General features: G+C 38.1%; 1 protein-coding gene across 2 annotated transcripts in view; it reads left to right on the top strand.

Moving 5' to 3' along the window:
- Nucleotides 1-16,735, top strand: part of mars1 (methionyl-tRNA synthetase 1) — a 54,019-nt gene that overhangs the window by 22,911 nt on the left and 14,373 nt on the right. For both annotated transcript variants that reach the window (XM_068221659.1, NM_200076.2), the window contains exons 10-16: nucleotides 2,178-2,379; nucleotides 2,882-2,956; nucleotides 3,217-3,387; nucleotides 5,499-5,594; nucleotides 6,479-6,596; nucleotides 9,399-9,612; nucleotides 13,017-13,148. In XM_068221659.1, the coding sequence (XP_068077760.1) occupies nucleotides 2,178-2,379; nucleotides 2,882-2,956; nucleotides 3,217-3,387; nucleotides 5,499-5,594; nucleotides 6,479-6,596; nucleotides 9,399-9,612; nucleotides 13,017-13,148 (1,008 nt within the window). The remainder of the gene's footprint in view (nucleotides 1-2,177; nucleotides 2,380-2,881; nucleotides 2,957-3,216; nucleotides 3,388-5,498; nucleotides 5,595-6,478; nucleotides 6,597-9,398; nucleotides 9,613-13,016; nucleotides 13,149-16,735) is intronic.

The following is a 16,735-nucleotide window of genomic DNA, read 5'->3' as shown; positions in this document are numbered from 1 at the left end:
GCAAATATAATGAAACAAATAAAATAACTTTCACTTACCTCCCTACTAACCACAAAACATGAGGAAAATGTAATAAAACAAAAAGGCACACAGCACACATGTCTCCGTGTTGATCTCAAAGTCAGCACTCAGCGTTTACTTTCAACAATTTAGCCGAGTAAATACAACACCGTTTCTACTTCACAACACAAGCCGGGAGAGAGGAGACTCTCCGAACGACATTCCAGTCCTGTTTAAATAGGCTGTTTCTCAATTCCAAGAACGCAGAGAACGGACTTGCGTTCTTCTGGAGAGCGGTCTTGCCAGGTGTCCTCAGAAGAACGAACTCAGGAGATCGCGAGGGCAGAGAACGCGTCCTGTGAGAAATGAGATGCTGCATTCTACCTGATGGTCACGTGACCTTCATGCATTTTAAATGGTAAATTATTTAAACATTACAGCATTCATACAACAATTTACTGTTTTCCCCCTTTTCATAAAATATACTCTGCATAAAAACATTATAAATATACTCTGCACAATATAAATAAAGCTGATTTTAATACGAATTTCAGCAAACAAACACCCTTAATGTGTTTATTCCTTTATTAAGATGTTCATGGTCATGTTTACTTTCACCGTTTCATTTAGGGAAACTCCTGAGGTAAATAAGTCATATCTCAAATATATGTACATGCCATATTGCATTCCTCCGCGTACCACTAGAAGGAAGCCCGCGTACCACTAGTGGTACACGTACCACAGTTTGAGAACCACTGCTTTAACACATGAGAGAGGGCTCTTTTGCTGTGCTCGTGTTTCAGGAGGCGTGGCTCTAGACGGCAGGGGAGGGACTGTGATTCAGAGATTTATGCTAAGCTGTTAGCGTTGTGGAAGATCACCTACTGCACCTTTAAATTACATTAAATTTGCAACCTATGAAAGTTTGCATAATATTTTTACAAACTCATTTCTAAAGGGTGTCCTGCTTTAAGGTTGTTGTTTTTACGATTTGTCAATTATTTTAATAAATAATTCAAGTCAGAATAATTATTGCCCCTTTGTTTTTGTTTTTTGTTTTTGTTTTTTTTTATATTTCCCAAATGATGTTTAACAGATTGAGGAAATGTTCACAGTATGTCTGATAATATTTTTTCTTCTGGAGAAAGTCTTATTTGTTTTATTTTGGCTAGAATAAAAGCAGTTTTTAATTTTTTAAACACCATTTTAAGAACAAAATTATTAGCCCCTTTAAGCTATTTTTTTTTTAGCTTGAACAAACCATCATTATAAAATTACTCTAACCTGCCTAGTTACCCTAATTACCCTAGTTGAGCCTTTAAATGTCACTTTAAGCTGTATAGAAGTGTCTTGAAGAATATCTAGCCTAATATTATTTTGTCATCATGGCAAAGAGAAAATAAATCAGTTATTAGAGATGAGTTATTAACACTATTATGATTAGAAATGTGCTGAAGAAATCTGCTCTCCATTAAACAGAAATTGGGGGGAAAATAAACAGGGGGGTGAATAATTCTGACTATCACAAAAAACAAAGTAGCGAAATGTTTGATGGGGCAAGTGAAAAATCTTCTCCGTTAGGAAAACATCCCTGGCATTAAGCTTTGTATACGTCTAAAATTTAATTCATAATGCTCTTAAACATTCTTAAATTTGACTTCATGAATCCTGCAGAAAGCCTGTGAAGGTTTTAATTGTGTTTAAATTTAGACGATGTTTATTTATGCCGGGTAAGTTGTGTAGTTTGTGTGATTTTATTTTATTCATTAATTTTTAATTATATTGTTATAAATTAAATTAAAAATCCTTAATCAAAAAGAGGTTAAACCAAAAACGTAGCAAGATGACAGAGATTAAAAACAATCCCTGGTGCCCCGGCACTCTCTCTCCCCAAGATATAAACCAAAACACAAACCCCTGAGCCTGTTTACATGGACACCAATAATCTGATTTGAATCTGATTAAAGACTCTGATTAGTAGTCCACCATGTAAACAGCGATTTTTATTTATTTATTTTATCATTAATTTAATCAGATTAAGGTCATGAACTAAATAGAAATGGAATTAAGACGTGTGGAGTATGCTGATTTTCAGGTCTGAAATGTAATTTTTAATGCTCCTGAAAGGTCTTAAATTTGTCTGTAAATGTTCTAACCTTTGTCATTGTGCTGGTCAGAATCGCTCAGGATATTTTCTGGCGTCTGCACGAGCGTGGTTTCCTCCTGGAGGATACGGTGGAGCAGCTGCGGTGCGAAGGCTGCCAGCGCTTTCTGGCCGACCGCTTCGTGGAGGGCGAGTGTCCACACTGCCGTTACCCAGAAGCCCGCGGGGACCAGTGCGATAAATGCGGACGCCTGATCAACGCTGTGGAGCTGAAGGTGTGTGTCTGAAAACGGCACACATGTGGAGTAAACGCTCATCTCAGTCAAACATTTTATGCATGTTATAGTTGTCATTCTTGTCAAATTTTGCATTGAGCTGACAATTTAAAAAAAATATTTTTTATTATTATTTGATATAAATAACTCCTATATAATATGATATTATTGATTAATTATATAATATATGAAAACTATTTAGATTTTCAAAAAGAATAAAAAGATACGTGTTATATTTACTGTGTAATATTTTATGTCACAAAATAAATGAAAATAAATATTTATTACTTGTGTACTAAAAAATAGTGTTATTTAAATTAATAACGATAATATTTAAAATAATTAATGTTTGTTTTAATAGAAATATGTATTTCAATTCTTTCATATTTTATATTTGTATAATTTTTTAATTGTATTTTACATTTTTTATGTCACAAATAAATTAAAAACTATTATTAAATTGAACAATAACATTGTGTGTGTGTGTGTGTGTGTCCTGCAGAATCCTCAGTGTAAGGTGTGTAAGGAGACGCCGGTGATTCGCTCCTCCAAACACCTGTTCCTGAACCTGCCGAAGGTAAAACTGCTGTGTGTGTGCGTACATCTAAGTCTTCAGCTCCTCCTTAGTGTGTGTGCGTGAGTGGGCTTGCATGTGTGTGTGCATTTGTCTGTTTGCTGCTCATCCTCAGTGTGTGTGTGTGTACGTGAGTGTGTTCATATTCAAGTCTTCAGCTCATCCTCAGTGTGTGTGTGTGTGTGTGTGTGTGTGTGTGTGTGTGTGTGTGTGTGTGTGTGTGTGTGTGTGTGTGTGTGTGTGTGTTTGTGTGTTTGTGACAGCTGGAGCAGGATCTAGAGCAGTGGCTGCAGACGTCGACGGCTGCTGGAGACTGGACCACTAATGCTCGTCACATCACTCGCTCCTGGCTGCGGGACGGTCTGAAGCCGCGCTGCATCACACGTGACTTGAAGTGGGGGACGCCGGTGCCGCACCCCGACTACAAGGAGAAGGTCTGAGATCAACTGCATCCACACCGGGACGCACAACACACTGACTCCTGTATGCAGCTGAAGTCAGAGTTATTCGCCCTCCTGTAAATTACTTTAAATTCTGATGTTGAACAGATTCAGGAATTTCTCACACCTGTGTTCTTCTGGAGAAAGTCTGATTTGTTTTAATTCAGCTGGAATAAAAGCAGTTCTTAATTTTATTAAAAGCATTTTAAGGTCAATATTATTCGCCCCCTTAAGCGTCTTAATGTTTACGTGAAGCAGATTTTGAGATGTTTATTTCAGTAAGTTGATGGATTTATGGGGCACTCCCATATATGAGCAATATCACACGAAATGCCATCCGTCCGAGATTTCTCACCAGACTGCTGTTGTGTTTGCGATAAGGAGGGACAAGGCTGAATCTAGTTTCTTATGGCTCGTTTCTACTGACTGGTACGGTTCGGGTCGGTACGGGTCGCCTTTATCAGGCTTGCGTTTCCACTATAAAGGGTACCCTTTTGGTGGGCGTGGTGTAAGACAGAAAGTTTCAGTCGCATCATTCTCGCTCGAGGAAATGTCTACAGTAAAGCTGCACAGGTCGTTCGCATATCATATTAAAAGCACTTCTCACAAAACAGACGCTTTCCACACATAAACACTTCTGTATAAATGTTTATTACTGACTTTTCTATAAACAGGAGTTGATTATAACTGCAGATCAATGACAGTGTGAAATAGGCTACTGTAACGTCTGTAATTATATAAAATAAATATATAAATGTAGCATATATGAACACATACAGCCCCTTACAGTCTCCGATATATTACCAACTACAGAAAAACTACACACATCATACATTTCGTTCTTAATTAGGTTCAAAACATGTGTGTGAAACCGCTCGCGCGTCAGACTGGCACGTAAAAAACTGCGAGGCACAGGGTAGATTCTGCTCTACTCCATGGCTGTGTGGCTGTTCATCAGGACGATATATGAATATATAACTCTGCTGTTATCTCTCGCGGTGTATTTCAAACATGGCGGGTCCTTTGTTTACATTCTGGCTTGTTGTAAGTGAATGACGTGTCTCTTCTGTAAACCAATAGAGTTCAGCTGTGCGTCTAGCTCCGCCTTTTGGGACCCTTTCTTGTGTTTGGGACCCTTTCGAAAGTACGGTTTGGTTCGGTACGCCTTTTGACAGTGGAAACGGCCATAAAAGCATACCAAACCGAACTGTACCGTACCACTCAGTGGAAACGGGCCATTATTGAATCTATTGGGTCCCCCCGAGGGCCGGCGCTTCCATAGAGGCAAATTAGGCAGCTGCCTAGGGCGACAGAATAGCGAGGGCGGCGTTTGTGACACCTTCTTCACCACCCGCGACTAGGTCCTCAATTTGCTAACCGGTTACTTTCGGATTGAGGGCGGCGTGATTGTCCGTTGCCTATGGTGGCAGTTCAGCTTGCTCCGGCCCTGGGTTCGCCTTAATAACTACAAGGCTTCAGCTTTTTATTTGTGCTCAAGAAAAAACAGAGCAAGGGCTTATTATGCGGTTCTGGCGCCATCTTGTGGATAGACAACGTCAACCATCTTTGGCCGCCGACCAGCTCTCCGAAATTGTAAATATTTAAAAATAGCCACTATTCTTACAAATAAATTGCTTAGTTGCAATCTAAACAACGACATTCTCGACTAAAAAAGCCTCAAAAGTAAATTTTGTTGTCCAACAACTGTAATATTCGTCAAACTGCTTGCTGCTTGCTGTATGTGGGCGGAGTAATACACAGAGGTGAAGGGTGAAGAGGCCTTTGTGTGATGTTACTGGCAAAATATCGCACAGCTATCAGCCAATCAGATTCAAGAACCAGACAAAACTGTTGTATAAATAAATAAATAAATAAATAAATAAATAAATAAATAAATAAATATATATATTTCTATATTATAATATACAAAAATGCCTTAATTCACTCTCCTGCAGACCATGCTCTGTGTATATGACCTTTTTCTGCCAGGTGCACGCTCTTATACCCTGATGTGGACTAATGTAGGGAATAGTGAATGAGGGTGTATGGCTGTGATTTGGGATACAGTCTCAGACTGTGCAATAATCCGCTCTTTACCTGCGCAGGTGTTCTATGTGTGGTTCGATGCTCCTATTGGCTACCTGTCCATCACTGCCAACTACACCGACCAATGGGAGAGATGGTGGAAGAACCCGCAGCAGGTGCAGATCAAATACTGATAATATCATAATTAATGCTGATCATATGTTTGTGTGTTTATTTCCAGAGTTGATTTGGGGGATTTAAAGCATTGCTTTCAGATGCGTTCAGATGTTTTATTTTGTTCAGTTTAATAATATAATTTAGTTTTAGTTATTAAAGATAAACGTAATTCATTTCAATTAACAGAAAATGATTTTCACTTTTGTCTGTGTTGTTTTGTTTGAATTAGTGGTTAAATTAGGTTAATGTAATCAAAAATACATCAATTAAAGCATTGTTAAACTGTGTGGATTTTGTTTTTACAAAAACAGTGTTTAGCTATTCATTTATTTAATTATTATTTACTATTTCTGTTTTTTCTTCTCAGATTTGTTTTTCCTCCCCCACATTATTCTGAAATATTATTTTTTGATGTTTTGTTTGGATCTGTTGTTAAATTAAAGTTATGAAAAAGCAAGTCTGACAAAATAAAATCTATAAAACCTATAAAGTTTAATCACAATTAATTAAAAGTTTACCCCCCCCCTAAAAAACTATGGTATTTATTATATTTATATTTATTTATTTTTTCATTCTTTGTAATTATACAGAGTTGATTTATTATTTTTTTCTAGTTTTAGCTTTCAGTTTTAATAATCTCTAATCAAATCAAGTTATTAATTTCATGATTTAGAGAATGTGAGATTTTGAGATTTCTTTTTTTAAATGAGTTAGTTCTGTATGAGCACACAGTATATATGCAGTTAAAAAGTCTTAATTTCTTTAAAGAAATCAGCAAACCAAAAATCTCTTTAGGGTGTAAGCTCTGTTTTCCTCATAGGTAGTCCAGCAGTAATGATGAGCAGTGCCGCTTCAGTGTGTAATTCTCCCGTTTCTCCTGTAGGTGGAGCTCTATAACTTCATGGCGAAGGACAACGTTCCCTTCCACAGTGTGGTTTTCCCTTGTTCACTTCTCGGGGCTCAAGACAACTACACACTGGTCAATAACCTCATCGCCACTGGTGAGACACACACACAAACACACAACAGATCGTTGACAGAACATTAAACCATACAGATGATCACGGTCAAGTCTAGTATGCATTATTTTGACCACGTTACTCACACTACCTATCAAAATGTTGATTTAAAAAAATAACAATAATAATTTTTAATTCATTTAGATTTTAGTTAATTTTAAATCATAAAAAATATATATATATATATATATATATATATATATATATATATATATATATATATATATGCTTGCAATGTTTAATTGCTCACCCATACTGATTTTTTTTATTAAAATGTATAGCAAAAGAAAATTATTAATATTATTATATTAAAAACATAGAGATTCTGACCTTCATCCATTATTTTGTAATAATGATGTGGTGTATGCACTGGATTGCAGTGTTTAAGGTCTGGTTTAAAATCAATGATCTTCACTGCCTGATTGAGATATGATTTAAGGGTGTTGACATCAGACAAGAAGCACTGCATTAACTTGCATTGTTTAGCATCATGTCTTTGTGGCTCACCGCCGCCTCACAGCAAGAAGGTCGCTGGTTTGAGCCCCAGCTGGGTCAGTTGGCATTTCTGTGTGGAGTTTACATGTTCTTTCCTTGTTGGTGTGGGTTTCCACCGGGTGCTCTGTTTCCCCCGCAGTCCAAACACATGCGCTATAGGGGAATTGATGAAGTAAATTGGCTGCATGGTATGAGTGTGTATGGGTGTTTTCCAGTACTGGGTTGTGACTGGAAGGGCATCCACTGCATAAAACATATGTCAGAATAGTTGGCGGTTCATTCTGCTGTGGCGACCCCTGATAAATAAGGGACTAAGCTGATGGAAAATGAATGAGTGAGCATCATGTCTTTAAAACATGGATCTGTATTTTACTCCAGTATTTTTAATGGAGTTTCAGCGCACGCCTGTTTCTCCTGGCATTTCTCTCCTCTCTCTGGCGCTTGTGTGTAAAAGGCTTTTCATCTTTTTTTACGCTTGAACAATAATAAATAAATACTTTGTGGGCACCTAATGGGCCTATATTATTGTTTTTTTAAAGCAGATTTATTGTTATTTTAGCAGTCAGCCTCGAGTGTCATACATTATTTTAAACAGGAGAACCTGAAGTTTCAATCTGTATCATTTAAAGGTCCATTCTAAAATATTTTTTGGTTCAAAAGCATATGAACAGACAGAAAATAATCCAGAATTTTAGGAAAAAGTGGCATTTTCTAGTTATTACAAACAGAACCTCATGAAGTTTGTTTGTTTTTTCTTTAGAAATACATGCTATGATGTTTTATACTTCTAAAATAAATTTTTTCTACATCCACCATTCCCTGAGCAAGTCATAGCAATTTATTTCAATGTTATTCTAATGTGTTTTTCACTGGGGGAAAAAATGCATTTATTTACTGACAGTGTTATTTGCCCAAAAGTTCTGGGAATGAACTAAACAGAAAAAATGTTACAAAATAACAGAACAGTGCAGCAAATTTGACTTTTTACAAATAATATATTTTCAGTTACCATAAACAACACCACTTACAATGAACAAAAAAGATAAGAAAATAAGAAATAATGCGTCAAAGTCCAAATAAACATGGTGCAAATCCTCAGTAAAAAAAAAAAAATAGATATAAACATTTACTATACTATAAATAGTTTCATAACTAAACTAGATTCAGTATGGAGCATCCTTAGGTTTTATGTGCCAGCATCGATATGGTTTTGACCCTGCTGCTTCTCAACTTTTTCATTGCAGACAAACAGCCGCACGGCTTTTGCTTCCTTTGAAAACAGCAAGAGCAGCACTTCGTCTTTGCTGTGGCACTGTTTTGTCATGTTTCTGTGCTGTTGTGCATGCAAAAGTACTTAGTATAAGAATTATTTCATGCAAAACATTTTTTTTTGCGATTTATTTAGGGTTAAGTCTATTTAACTGATTATAACTAAGGGTGCTTTCACACCTACACTTTTGTTTCGGAACGTATCTCGTTTGCCCAGTTAGCGCGGTTCGATTGGCATATGTGAACAGGGCAATCGCACTCTGTTCCGCGCCAAAGTAATCGCTCCGAGATCGCTTGAATGAGGTGGTCTCGGCTCGATTGAAACGAACCCTGGAGCGGTTCGATTGCAGTGAGAAAGCGATCCGATCCGAGCGCGGTTATATCACAGTGTTTTATGGATATTTAATAGGCTTACGGCTATATGAAGAGAGAATTATGAGTAGGGCAGGAAGTTTCGCGAGTCTCCGGATGCCTGCAAACGAGTGATGATCTCCCGGTAATCTCGCGTCTCTCTCCCGGTCCTCAAATAGGCATCAATGCGCACCCTTCTCACCCCTCCCCACCGCATCTCTCCTCAGACACGTCACGCGCACCCTGTCAATCACCACCAAACCACCACCTCTCCTGACAGCTGAGCGGGACGCTGCAAAATAAACCCTGACACTCTGACCAATGTAAGGAGAGTTTACTCGCACGTGACTTGTTTTAGCTCTTTTGGTCCGATTAGAAACTTTGCAGTGTGAAAGCGAACCGCTCCAAGAGCAAAGAGCAATAATGTAACAACTGTAATCTCTGTTTCAGAACAACTGAATCGATTCACAGGTGTGAAAGCACCCTAAATCACATCATCGATGCTGTAAAAGGAACCATATGAAGTTTAAAAGTCACATGAAGCTTTCACCGAAAGTCTGTCAGTGGCTGAAAAACACTCGCTGTGCAAGAAACCTGTCATCAGATATTCCCTGCATAATGTTGTGTGTGTTTGTGTGTGTGTGTGTGTGTGTGTGTGTGTGTGTCCAGAATACCTGAATTACGAGGACACCAAGTTCTCCAAGAGTCGTGGTGTTGGTGTGTTTGGTGACATGGCGAAAGACACCGGTATCCCGTCAGACGTGTGGCGCTTTTACCTGCTCTACCTCCGTCCCGAAGGCCAGGATTCAGCTTTCTCCTGGACCGACATGGCCCTCAAAAACAACTCTGAGCTCCTCAACAACCTGGGGAACTTCATCAACAGGTCTGAGCTCTGGGGATTATTAAAAAATCAGTTAAAGGAGACGTATATTTCCATTTTTACAAGATCTAAAATGTCTCTCTGCTGTCTCTGGAGCGTGTGTGTTTCAGATTGAGCTGAAAATCCCTCACAGATAGTGTTCTCTAGCTCTCTGAAACTGACCCTTGTAGGCTTTGATCCTAACTGTTGCTTTTTGGTGACCGTCGCTTTAAATTCAAATGAGAATTTTCAGTAAGAGGGCGGAGCTACAGATGCCTGTGCATCGGTAAAGTCTAGATCGGATATGCGGCCGGCCGGAAGTGCAACATGCACATTAATAAAGCAGCATTTTTTTTTGACACTGTATAACAATAATTAATATTTTTATAGTACTGTAAGGGTTGGGGTGGGGGTAGGCGTTAAAAAATACATTTTATTGGGTAATTTAATAGATAACATAACTAATACTCGGTACAACTACAGTTTTTACATTACTGTGATGGTTGGGTTTAGGGTTGGGGTGGGGGTAGACGTACAACAAATGAGAAATTTTAGAAATAATAGAAATAATTCACGTTAACTTCCGGCCGCAAACGTATCTGCTCTAGCAACAACCCTGTGCATCAGCATAGCAGATTAGGCCTTTTTCACAGACAGTAGCACGCATATCCGGTTAAGTGATAGTTGTGTATCCTTACTTCCTGCCGGAGCAATAGCGCCACTTCACTACCTCTTTGAAAACTTTGCCAACATTTCCCATTTACAGCAGCTGTTTATTGTCTTGTGGACCGACATCTATCGCTCCACACTCTAAACGTAAGAAAGGATATACGTTTTTCCACAAAACTTTTTTATTTACGAAGGCGGGTGACCGTCCATACGTCAGCATGGTTTAGGAAAGGCTGTTTACATTTGTGTGAAATGTACCTTTATCATAGCGTATGCTCTTGGTTTTAAACCGTTAAGAGATATCATAGATGTATACATTAGATGTCGCCTACCCTGCTGTTGTCTGTTGGATGGAATGCATCAATAGAGCCGCCATTTTGGTACAGGGTAGCGCTCCTTTGAAATTAATGCGGGACCAAGCTGCAGTGGAGGACTGTGGCAATCCAAAGCCAGAGATATACACATATAGACATTTATGATCTATGATCGGGAGTTTTCCTACATGTTAGTATGCAATTTTTTTTTTTCTAATTATGAAAATTATAATTTTACATCACTTTTCTACATTGATGGATCAGTGACCGCACGGGCATTCCTGACTGAAAGCTTGTGTTTGTGTGTACAGAAATGTACTATTAAATACTGTTAAACTTGATCTAATCATGTCCTGAAACACAGCTCCTCTCCTGCTTTCACTGCTCATACTGACGGAGGGAGCGATTACTTTGTGAATGAATCCCCCGAACGACTCTTTCACTAACGTTAGCCGACAATAATACAAGTTTCTGGCAGCGCAGCATCTCGTTGTCATGTTTCTTTTGCATTGTTTGCTGATTTATTCAACAAAACTAGCATAAGCCAAGTGTTTAGTGTGAGTTGGAGCTGCTTTGCCGTATGGTGAATGCAGTAAGAGACTGTTATCATCAATAACGTGACCTGATTAGCACAAAAGTTCAGAACATACAAAAACAGAAAAAACTTAACCTTACCTATAAAATGTTCTGGCTTTGTGCTTTGTTTTCTTTGTTTGCTGGTTGCCACACCCGTAGACAGCGCTAAAGTCCCGCATCTTCACGTAATAACACTGTCTTGACTAGTGCGGTTGAATGACATTTGTCCTGGGAGCACTGTACCAATGTGGCGGCGCTATTGACGCATGCTCAGGGTCCCTATGCGATATCTAGTGTACATATCTATGAAGAGATATAAGGGAGCTAACGTAAATAATAATAAATGTTTAAATACACGTATAATATGTAAATGTATAATAAATATGTGATGTAATAAATATTTGATGAAAGGGAGCCTGGACCTTTACTATATCTGTACGTACATGGATGAGTATCTGAAGGGAGGGCAACAAGCTTTATTTGACTCGTGCACTGTGTAAATGTATAACATGTTAATACTGCTGAAATAAGTCAGTCTGGAATTGTTTGTACATGTTTTTTATTCAATGTATTGTTTTTCAAGATCCTACATTACATAATATACATTTGTTGACATCCATACCTAAGACTATATAATAGACTTCCAGTGGGTAAAGTCCGCTATGGAAATGACTAAAGCATTCACTGTAAAGCCGGTGGGACGGAGTTTTCAGGTAACAGTGTTTGCTACTGAATCTAGACATTTTAAGCAGGAGATGTTCTAACGTTATTTAATCCCTAATTTACCGACACCGCATTCACCATCGCTAAAGAGCACACATTCACTGAGAATAAATTAATATTGCAGATCATGAAAAGACCGTTACTGCTATTAAGATGAGGTACACAAATAATAAGTTATATGTCATATATAACATATATATATATATATATATATATATATATATATATATATATATATATATATATATATATATACATATATATATACATATATATATATATATATATATATATATATATATATATATATATATATGTTAATATCATCTGTTCAACATCAGACAGCACCCGTGAGAACAGCACAGTTATTATCCTTAACTAACAATAGTGCCGGTAAATTAAAATCAGAGAAATCCTTTTTCTTTTTTTGCTGTATCAAAAACATACCGAAGCGTGACACCGCTGTGTCGAATCCAACCGAACCGTGATTTTTGTAACCCCTTAAACCCCTGCTATATAAGTATAACCTTGATGAAAATGATAATTTTTTTCCTGATGTTGGGATCATTTTAGAAAGTCACCGAATTTCTAGATAAATAATAAAAAAAATTAAAAAATAAAAAAAAAAAATTCTAAATAATAATAAAAAAAATTCAAAAAATAAAAATAAAAAAAATTAAAAATAATAATAAAAAAATTTACAAATAAAAATTTTGTTTATTTCTGCTGTTATGATGGTAATTTTTGACCATCAAAATGATTGTCAAAAATCATTTTACACACTACATAACCTACTGACACACACACACACACACACACACAATAAGATTCTGCTACTTATGAATATTGTCTTGCTAAAAACACTTCTGCAGATGCTTTCATCATTATAAAAATCCCCCTTTTACTGTAGTGAGGAAGGAGTGTTGTCCAGTGATCAAACACTGATGAGGGAAAACCCAAACATTCCCACATTTTGAGATAAAGATGAGCATGTTTCTTCTTGCAGAAGAGATTCGAGGATTGAAATTAAATTGATTTAGTTTAGATGTTTGGTGAAGGCGGATCAGTTTTGACCCTCGGGACGGACCGTGTGCAGCATTATAGCTCCTAGTTCTCCTCACCGATGTCGTTTTGTGCTGTTTTCAGGGCTGGGATGTTTGTGAGCAAGTTTTTCGACGGTTGTGTTCCTGAGATGCTGCTGAATGACGACGATAAGCGACTCATCGCTCAGGTCTGCTGGGAGCTCAAGCAGTACATCCAGCTGCTGGACAAAGTCAGGTCTGTTTCCCACAATGCACCACTGAAATCCCTTATAAATAGCTTCTGTTAGCTCAGGGTGTTCCCGGGTCTTAACTTAAACTTAATTGTAGACCTTCAAATTTCTTAAATTCATTGAAATATTGTGTTGTAGATCTTAAATGATTTTAAACCAGGGGTCTCCAAACTCATTCCTGTAAGGCTGGTGTCCTGCAGATTTTAGCTCCAACTTGCTTCAACACACCTGCAAGGATGTTTCATGAAAGCGTTTCATGTAAGAGAATTAAGACGCCGTTCTTTTATCCCACGTGGATGCTATGAGAATAAACAAGACGAAAAAGAGACCAAGACCTTGAGAATGAATGAATGAGCTTCTAAAGTTGTCAGAGAGGCATCCGCTTTTTAGCGCAGTAGGTCTACCTTGTGTTTTAATTAAATTAATCCCAATTAAATTTTGTGTTTTTGAAAAGATAAATATAATGTATAAAACATTATTTATATGACTTCATAATAGCTGTACGCATGATAAGATTTTAATATTAATGGACCGTGCACAGATATTGATGTTCACAATGTTTTACACTACATTATTTGAGTCTACCAAGCTTCGTTTACAATGTTTACATTGCTCTACTTGCATTAAATCTAAATCCCAAATATCAAAAATTGCAACAGATTAAGATTTAGGCCCAATCCCAATTCTATTTTTCTACCGCTACCCCTTAGCCCTTGCAACCGAGTGTGAACGGGAAGGGCTTCAAAATGTACCCATAAGAGTTGGTACAGCACTACAGCACCTGCACACCTCATCATATGTCCTCACGATCTCCTGCTTCATATGAGATCAGACGATCGCGACTGCTGGAGTTATTCCAGTTGCTTTATTTTTTGGTATTTATCTTCAGGAAATCACTGGAGGCGTATATTATGCTATCATGACCATCTAATGTGGTAATAAGATCATAACTGTACTGTGCATTTACACAGTGGCCATATTCATTAATATAAACACTAAAAACAGCATTAACATGACAGCAGACACTGTAAACAGCTCATTCCCAGACACTAGACTTCTCTGACTGGGGATTTGAGTGTCATCGAGTGTCAGAATATTGTGGGACTGCTGTACAGGAGTCATTATTATGGATTATAGATCAGGAAATCTAGCGGTTTTTATTTTAGCGTTTTTTTTTTGTTTTTTTTTTAAAGCATGACGGTAAAACACGGAACGCGGTTATCATTAGCCCCTTTCACACAGTGATACGGGTAAATATCTGGAAAATTTCCGGAACGACTTTACTGGTATATTCAAAAAAGCGCTGTTCACACAGGCGAGGACGTTACGGAAATTTTCCGGAAAAGAGCATTCACACATCCATTCCAAAATACCGGTAAATTCTGACATCATTCACCACAAATGAGCTTTAAACGGCTGCGCTTGTGTTTGTAAACATTTGACTAAATTACAAACTCTGTGGATGATCAATATTGTGAACAACTTTCGCAGGATCACTTTCGCATGTCGAGATGTTCATGATATGTGTGTGTGTGTTGTCGCTCACAGGCTGTTTCACAGACACATGCAAAGCTTGAAGGTAAACAAACAACGGCTTATCATAAGCATCTCATCGATGATTATTTACACAGTTGGCATTAAGAAGAACATATAAACGTGATCTGACTAACTTCTAGCAGCTAAATGTGTCTGGAAAAATATTCAAAGGCTTTTATTCTCATAAACCGCGCGGACGTAAATGGGTCTGACTGTTGTGATTGGCTAAAGCAGACGTCTCACGTCAGCACGTTCTAGACGTGCACGCGCTTATTACGGCAATCTTCCTTCTGCGTTCACACAGCGCAGCATTCCGGCAAATTGCCGGTAATGTTACAACTTCTCTTTCCGGAAAATAGCCAGAACGAATTTACCGGTATTTTCAAAAAGGACCTGTTCACACATACAACCTTTCCTTCTGTATGTAACGTCTGTATGTGTGAAAGGGGCTAATATGTCAGAACATGTGCTTGTTTGTTGTAAAAATTCGTAATAATGACAAAAATACTAATTAGTGGATCTCCTCACTTCCGGGTGCAGCTGCAGCTGGTGTATTCTGGGAAATTTTTCCTACCCCTTGGTTTTGAGTGTGCTCCTGAAAAATCTTTGTTTGAAGGGGTGTACATAAAGCTAAATAGAATTGGGACACCACTACCCCTTCATGGGCACGTGCAAAAAGAGGGGTAGGGGGAAGGGCTAAGGGCTAGAATTTGGATTGGGCCTTAATGTCAATGTCAATGTTAATAAGATTTAGTTTTTATGTTATTGATTAATGCACGGCGAGTCAGTGAAGGTCGCTGGTTCGAGCCTCGGCTCAGTTGGCGTTTCTGTGTGGAGTTTGCATGTTGTCCCTGCGATCGCGTGGGTTTCCTCCGGGTGCTCCGGTTTCCCCCACAGTCCAAAGACATGTGGTACAGGTGAATTGCGTAGGCTAAATTGTCCGTAGTGTATGAGTGTGTGTTTGAATGTTTCCCAGAGATGGGTTGCGGCTGAAAGGGCATCCGCTGCGTAAAAACTTGCTGGATAAGTTGGCGGTTCATTCCGTTGTGGCGACCCCTGATTAATAAAAGGACTAAGCCGACAAGAAAATGAATGAATGAATGAACTCACGTTCTCCAACAACATACAACACTAACCAAAGACTAACAACCCAATAATTAACAAACTAGATCAAAGTAAGACTTAAAGAAAACAAAACGGTAAATTAAAGAAACGAAAAGAAGCTTTATGGCTGGCTGTGAAGTCTCCTCTGTCTCCGCTCAAGGTTGGTCCGTATTTATAGCCAATTTCAATAAGCGCAACTCGCCGCAGGAGCGCAAAGGCGGACTCTATAGGAAACAAACAGTGAGTGACGTCATGACACAAACGCAAGCACAAAGACTGGCAACAGCCGTAACAATATAGTCAGTTCATAGTACAAATGTTCCATGTTTGTTCCTGCATCAAATTAAACTTAGAAGAGATTTCAACTACAGTAAAAGTGTGTGCAGTTGAATGGTCTACTTTAATGTTAAACATCAAAATATGGCTGAAATAACATTTATTGTAGTGTAAATGTGTTTTCTCCCCCCCAACATTCAACATTTTGAAAATTAAATCTAAATGAACAATTTATTTAATGAAAATTAATGCAAACACATTTTGGGCCCTATCATACACCCGGCGCAGTGTGGCGCAAGGCGTGGCGCAATAGTTGTTTGCGAGTTCAGCTTGGCGCAAGAGTGGTTTTGAGGCGTTGCGCTACGCTGTTTAAATAGCAAATGCATTAGCGCTCATTTGTGCATCCATAGGCGTTCTGGTCTAAAAAGGAAGCGTTCTGAGGCGGACCGCTGGTGCGTTGCTGTTTTGAGAAACTATAATAGATTTTTCATTAGACCAAAACTAACCCGGTCTAAACTCCGGCGCAGAGTTGAGCCTCGCTTACACACTGCTTAATACACACAAGAGAGCAACAGGCAAATATCTTTACATAAAAATGTAAATATTAAGGATATATATAGGATATAATAAGAATAGATATAGGATATAAATATAAAGGAATAAAATATTACAAAAC

This window comes from Danio rerio, chromosome 6, assembly GCF_049306965.1.
Source record: "Danio rerio strain Tuebingen ecotype United States chromosome 6, GRCz12tu, whole genome shotgun sequence".
NCBI classification, from domain to species: domain Eukaryota; kingdom Metazoa; phylum Chordata; class Actinopteri; order Cypriniformes; family Danionidae; genus Danio; species Danio rerio.
This window is presented reverse-complemented; position numbering and strand designations above follow the sequence as displayed.